General features: G+C 45.5%; 2 protein-coding genes across 2 annotated transcripts in view; one reads left to right on the top strand and one right to left on the bottom strand.

Annotated features, from left to right (window-relative positions):
• CSUI_004258 (dna chr wayne state university expressed family) overlaps positions 1-2,422 on the bottom strand; it is a gene marked incomplete at its 3' end in the record, with an annotated part of 4,548 nt that extends 2,126 nt beyond the window's left edge. The window contains exon 1 of the mRNA XM_068064451.1: positions 457-2,422. Within this exon, the coding sequence (XP_067923574.1) occupies positions 457-595 (139 nt within the window). The 5' untranslated portion in view covers positions 596-2,422. The remainder of the gene's footprint in view (positions 1-456) is intronic.
• A 362-nt stretch (positions 2,423-2,784) lies between these two features.
• Positions 2,785-6,915, top strand: CSUI_004257 (ribosomal protein rps4). The gene is made up of 5 exons (XM_068064450.1): positions 2,785-2,976; positions 4,007-4,103; positions 4,793-5,076; positions 5,637-5,756; positions 6,444-6,915. Exons 1-5 carry the CDS (start codon positions 2,974-2,976, stop codon positions 6,729-6,731), a joined length of 792 nt encoding a protein of 263 aa, XP_067923573.1. The 5' UTR covers positions 2,785-2,973; the 3' UTR covers positions 6,732-6,915.

Raw genomic sequence — 6,915 nt, 5'->3', positions numbered from 1 at the left:
AAGAGTGAGACGAATGAAAGAAACATCGAGCCAATGATCTACCTACCTACCTATCTATCTATCTGTATATACATACATATAGATAAATATATAGATATGTGTATCTATCTCTACCTTGAGATATAAGTAGTTGCAGGCGAGTGTACTTGGCCACGTATTTGTGGGTTTGTATTGAGTTGTGGCTTCCTGTGTGTATTTGGAAGGGCCCACATGCAGAGACTCCTCTTTCATACATATAGCTGAAGAACTCTCTTCTTCTCCAGACAGAAAGTAAAACGAAGAGAAGGGGCAAGGCGAGAACGAAAGAAGAAGAAAGAGAGAAAAAAAGAGAGAGAAGGCAGATGACAGATTCAACGACTGAATGTGAAGAGAAGCATTTCCAAAGATAGCCGTTGAAAAGAGACTCAGGGGATCTTGTTCTTTCTTTCTTTCTCTGTTTCTTCTTTTTCTCCTTACCATCTACGCGCATTCCCGGTACGAAGCCTCTCTTTACGGTGTACCTACAGGGACAGGATGGATCTCGAGATATATAGGCAAGCTCATCGGCATATGAACGAGGAGGAGAAGCTGTACATCCGCTCGTCTTAGGCGCCATCTTATTCTTCTCCTCTTCTCTCTATATGATGGGTCTGTAGGAAATCGTTACTGTTCACTGTTCTTTGCTTATGCTATCTCTCTAACCTGTCCTTTCTACTCTTTTACTTATCTCTCTCTCACATAGAGCAAGACCACACGTTCTACATCCGTTAGAGCGACTTCCTTCTTCTTCGCTCTCTTGTTCTCTCCCCCTCCTCAGGCTCTCCCTCTTATGTAGGAGCGATCTCGTCGCCGTCTTTCTTTCCGTTCGTCCTCTTCTCTACAGAAGAACACGAACTTTGACTTCCGAATCTCTTCAAACAGAGGAGATTTCTCTTTTCTCTCTTCTTGTGTCTCTTCTTCTTCTTCTCGCCCTTTTCTTCGAAACTTCTTTCTGCGAGGAGAACAACAAGAGAGTCACTCCAAAGTCCGTACACATGTCATGCCTGCTGGAGGATCTTCTTGCCCTTCTTGTTTTGGATGAACTAGCGGAAAGAAGAAAAAGAAGTGTCAGAGAAAACACTTTCTCTCCCGCTCGGCCACAGAGAGAAGAAATGTCAATGAAAGGATCAGCTCGGTGTCGAGTAAAGGGAAGGCGAGAAAGACGTGAAGGGAAGATAGAGAAAGAAAGCAAGCAGAAAAGAAAGGATGAAGGAAAGAGAGGAATGAGAAGAAGAAAAGATCAAAAGAAAGAAAAAGAAGTAGGAGAGAAGAGAAACAAGGGAAAGGAAACGAGACGGAGGCGGAGGTATTTAGATCCCGTAGATAGAAGAGGAAAGAAGAAGAGAAAGCCAAGGAGAGAAAAGTAAGAAAGACTTATTCTACTGAAAGGAGGAAAGAAGGGACGGGAGAAAAAGTACACAAAACAGACGAAGACAAGAAGCGCAGAAACAACGGGTGTGAGGAAAACCCCTGCTGTACATACACCCGGACAACAAGGAGAACGAGTTGATTCGCCTCTTTTCTCCCTCTTTGCTTTGGAAACGACCACAAAAACGACGTCGGTCTCAAATGTCCTGTGTTGAACTTAAGAAGAGATAGAGAAAAAGAATGAAAAAGGAGGAAAGGAAAGACTGAGGAGATGAAGAAAGGGCTTCTTTCTTCTCGATCTCGAGCTAAGGCGCAAACAAAGACCATGTGTCAACAACACTGCAGGGCTTGAACTCGTCGCTCTTTTCACGAAGAGGCTCAGAGTATCGACGGGACAAACGCCATTCAACACATAAAACGGATAGTAGGAGAAGAAGAACATTGACGGGTGAATGAAGTCCGTTTGGCCGACTGTGCAGCTAAAAAGAAAAGGGAAGTTGCTAAAAGACCCAAGATATGAGAAAAACGAGATCGGAGTAAAAGAGAAGAGATGGCTCCCTTTCATGCATGTGAATGTGTATCTGTCTCTCTCTCTGTCTATACTCCTGGGAGAAAGAGGTGACTACATCTACCGAGCATCGATACTCTTTCTTTCTGCAGTGTACGTACAGCTCCTGGCAACCCACCACAATGTTTGGTCGATGCAAAGCAAAGCTATATAATAGACCTGAGTTCAACAGTCAGTTAACGATGCTCCCTCGTCGATTCATAAAGGGTGAAGGAAGGTAGCTAATCTCTTCTCGGCAACTCCTTCATTCTTCCAGTACTACGCCTATACAATAGATCCCTTCCATACACACGAGTCTGCCCCGATCTCTTTCCCCGCTTCAAAACTAAGGTATCTAAACTGAGTACGCTTTAACCTACATTGCCTGATATCGGTAATAGATAGAAGTTCAGGGAGATGGATAGATCTTGAGAGAGGAAGAGGTCTTGGCCATAGGCTTTACTGAGGTATATCGTGACTGCATGTACGTGAGAAACCCGTCACTCGCGAATGAATGGCTTTCGACGCAGCAAACCAGACATTTCCACCCCCCCGTGTTGCAACCCGAGAGAAGCACATCTCTTCCTACAGCTTACCACCACCGAAGGTCAACAAGGAAAGAGAACGGAGAGGGAGAGAGAGACTGCTTATCCTACCCCTGCCGCTGCTGCTGCTTCTGGACGGAGTGGTCTGAGCGCATCCAAGGGAGAGATCGGGTGGGTGGGTGACTGAAGGTGGGGATGGTGTTGGTTATGGTGGCGGTGGTTTGAGGTGTATGTACACCCGGGAAAGCGTAGTATAGTAGAGATTGTTTCGAGGGGGCGGCGTGATGATAGATAGTATTGTGGGCAATAATAGTAGTAGTTGGAGAAGAAACTAGGGGATATCTCCTCCTTCTGGAGTGATTGATGGGCAGCATAGTTCTGAGCGGTAGCGGCGGCAGCAGTGCTTCTTCCTTCTTCTTGTTCTTCTTGGGTTGTTCTTCTATTCTTCTTTTCTCCTGAGTGTGTTTGGATTGAAGGCTTAGAAACGTCACCAAGATGGTAAGTCTTTCATTTCTCTCGTGGCTTTTCTTTCTCTTTCTTCTTATCCTCTTCCCACACTAGACGAAAGGAGGAAGCCGCTCAACATACACCCCATGGGATCATCATGGATCTCTCTAAAAGAGAAGTTTTCATGCTTTTCTTTCCTTTTCGAGATCAGATGACTAAGCTCCCAGTCTGCGTTTCTTCTCTCTTCAAACCTTGGAGATCTCTTTCTCTCCTCTCAAGAATTCTCTTCCTTTTCGTGACAGAGGGCTGGGGGGGTGGAGGAGGGCTGGGTATTCTATGGAGTTTCAAGTGTATGATGGTCACTGGTTCTCACGAACAGGAAGAGTTTGCTTCATTTACTCTGCGTTTCATGCCTTTCTATCTCTCTTTAGAAGATTTAGTGTATCTGCTCTTCTTGCTTTACAGTAAAGATTGGGGGGGAGGACGGATGTATGAATGAGTGAATAAGATTCTATTCTTCGGTCACCGCGAATCGACGGGCGGGCCTCTCTTCCCTCTTTGCGTGGCAACATCTCGATGTTGTTTTCTCAACCACGTGGGGGATACCTCATTCTTACAGTTCTATTTTCCTATCTTCTTCTCTTTGCAAAAGATCTCTCTATCGGTTCTTCACCTCTTGTATTGCCTCCGCTGTCTCCCCGCATTGTGTCAGATCAGATGTGGAGTTGGAGAGATTCGTTTATTTAGTCTTCCTCTCTGTCTTTCTTTCTTTGGTGTGTATCTGCGATAGAAACGTTCTCCTACAGAGTGTGCATTCGGTCCTAGAGAATAGAGAATCTCTTCATGCTGTCTCTCTTCATCTTCCTGTTGATCCAGACTTCTTTCCATCCTAGGACCAGCCCCCCTCCCCATCATCTCCTTCACCTGCGTCTCATCCTGCTCATCGTACTGCCTCTCCTCTGTTTTTGCTTTCTTCAATCTCGCAAAGTATATGTATCTATATGCATGTGTAACCCTGGCTTTCTCTTCTCTCTTCTGTTAATCTCTCTTTCCTTCTCTCTTTGTTTTCTCTCCTTTGTAGGCGAGAGGACCAAAGAAGCACTTGAAGCGCATAGCCGCTCCGAGCCACTGGATGCTCGACAAGCTCACTGGCCACTACGCCCCAAGACCCTCTACCGGTAATGAGTGAATCTCCTATCACCCTGTATACCTGCGTATCCATCTATCTTTCTATCTATATCCTTCTCTCTCTCTTATGTCTTTTGCCTCTCTATTCACTTCTCTCTCATTCTTCTCTCTTGTTCTTCACTTTCTTTCTGTCTAGCATTTTGAACTCCCCTTGTTTTGTTCTCGTCTTCTCTCTTCTTTCGCTCTCTTCACCCAGTCTCTCTCTCTGTGTCTGACATGGAGTTTGGGGGTGATACAGGAGACAGCTGCGTGCGTAAAGAGGGTGTATATGAGAGACTGAGGGTAATACATGCAGTTAAGCAGTGAATGTGTCTCTTCTGTCTTCTCCATCTTTACTACCACTTATATCTACCGTTGTCCTAGACTTGTCTCTGAATTTCCTCTCAACTACTGTTCTTTCTTTAGTCCAATTCTCCTTTCTCTCAACTCTTTCTCTCAATCAGCTTCTCTCTTCCGTACATCTTCACCGCTCAACTTCCTCCGTTCTCTCCAGATAGGCACTCTGTCATTCCTTCCCCTGTCTCCTCTTTTGACTCTAGAGAAAGAGACATGATGACTGTGTTCTTCTGTCTTTCTCTCATGACCTCCCTGTCTATCTCCCTCAACCTCGTAGCCTTTCTCTCCTTTCTTCGTCTTCTTCCTTTATCTTTCTTTTTCTTGTGCTTTCTTTTGTGTGTAGGTCCACACAAGCTTCGAGAATGTGTTCCGTTGGTAGTGCTCCTCCGTAACCGCCTGAAGTATGCCTTGACGTATAGAGAGGTCATGATGATCGTTATGCAGAGATTGATCAAGGTGGACAATCAGATTCGTACAGATCACTGCTACCCAGCTGGCTTTATGGATGTTGTCTCCATCGAGAAGACCAAGGAGAACTTCCGCATGCTCCTCGATACGAAAGGACGGTTTGTCCCACATCCCATCCGCGACGAAGAAGCCTCTTACAAGCTATGCAGAATCAAGAAGGTAAAAAGAAAAAGAACTAGGAATCTCGAAAGTCATCTTCTTCGCAGGTATTCTATGGATCTTGCTGGGAATAGTGATATGTAGGTTTAGGTATGGATTCATTGATGGGTGGGCTATATCGAGGGATGTGTTTATCATAGGAGGCAGAGACGCGCGCCGACTCATGTGGATATTATAGGTGCTTAGCTCATACAGCGGAGGTCCGATCAAGTGGATGGGTTCCTGCTGTAGTTGGATTGTATTTCGTCAGTTCCGTAAGAAGAACATCAGTGAGGAAGGACAGGTAGATAGACAGATAGGTAGATAGTACACTTTCTGGTGTTTTGGGAATAGAGATTTCTCAGAGTAGTAGTAGTCTTGCCCGCGTAGACGCAGATGTCAGTTACGTTTCTCATTTGTTGTCTCTTGAAAGGTGCAAAGTCTCATCTTCTTCGTCAGGCTCTCTCACTAGCTCACCTTCTTTCTCTGGTCAACTTGTATGACTAGAACAGGGGGAGTTGACTTCCCACCTACCCATTCATGCAGTGTATGTACACCGTATCTTGCCCTTTGCTTTGTAGGTGTTGATTGGGCCGAAGGGAGTTCCTGCAGTTGTGACCCACGACGGTCGTACCATCCGCTATCCTCACCCCGCCATCAAGGCCAATGACTGCGTTCGTCTTGACCTAAACACGGGAAAGGTAAAACACAGGCTACATCATGTAGTATATATCTATGTTAATCAGCTCTCTACAGATGTGTACATGCATGATAGGTATCTCTATAGTTTTCTCAGAAGACTCTCGATCAAGAGAACGTAATGGTAACTACTAAGGATACAGATGAATCGAGAAAGATACAGGCGATGGTTTTTAAGTGGGGTTAAAAAGAGAGAGAAAGGGGGGTTCCGATAGTTAGTCTGCAAGGACTACGACGTGGTAGTCAGTTACGTAGACTCCCCTCATACCCAGGAAGGCTATATAGAGGTGCAGATTATAGTCGTCGATGTGTGTGCCTGTCATACGTATGCCCTTCTCTCCCCAAGAAGGGAAGTGTGTTTCAAGGTTGGACAGTGGATGAGTTGCAATGCCCAAGGCAGAGCACTGGACTGGATACCCAGGAAACTGTGCTTTCCCCAGTCATAGGCATCATCCGTGTGCCTATCTACATCGTCTGTCTCAACACCTCTATCTCTCTCCAGCTCGACATCTCCCTACGTATTACGCTGTATACATACACATGTGTACATATATGTAGATGTAAGTTGATCTACGTAGCTATACACACACATCCATACATGCGTGTATGTATATAGACCTCGCGTCCAAGTAAGAAGTGAGATAGACATGATCTATTCTTGTCTCTTGTCTGTTTTTTCCTGTGTGTAGATCGTGGACTGGATCAAGTTTGAGGCAGGAAATGTCGCCATGGTGACAGGAGGACATAACGTGGGGCGTGTCGGTCTTGTAGTGCACCGCGAGAGACACCTCGGAGGCTTCGATATCATCCATCTGCGCGATGCTAAGGGCCATGAATTCGCTACTCGAATCTCCAACGTCTTTCTTATTGGAAAAGGAGAGAAGCCGTGGGTCTCGCTTCCTAAGGAGAAGGGTATCCGTCTTAGTATCATGGAGAACCGTGCTCTTCAGTTGAAGAAGCAGAAGGAACACTCATAAGCAAGATACAAGATCTCTGAAGAAGTCTTGTTTCTCTCCTCTACTACAAGTATCGTTCTTTAGAGAGAATGGGCGGGGGGGGCATCCGTTTTTCTTTCTTCTCTCATTCATAACTCTCCTTGAAGGAGGGGGAGGTGTACGAGAAAGAAGGAAAGACAGGAGAACAACAGAAGAAAAGGAGGGT

Source organism: Cystoisospora suis, assembly GCF_002600585.1.
Source record: "Cystoisospora suis strain Wien I chromosome Unknown contig_1956, whole genome shotgun sequence".
In the NCBI taxonomy this organism is placed as follows: Eukaryota; Apicomplexa; class Conoidasida; order Eucoccidiorida; family Sarcocystidae; genus Cystoisospora; species Cystoisospora suis.
The sequence above is the reverse complement of the archived record's forward strand: the minus strand, read 5'-3'. Positions and strand labels throughout refer to the sequence as shown.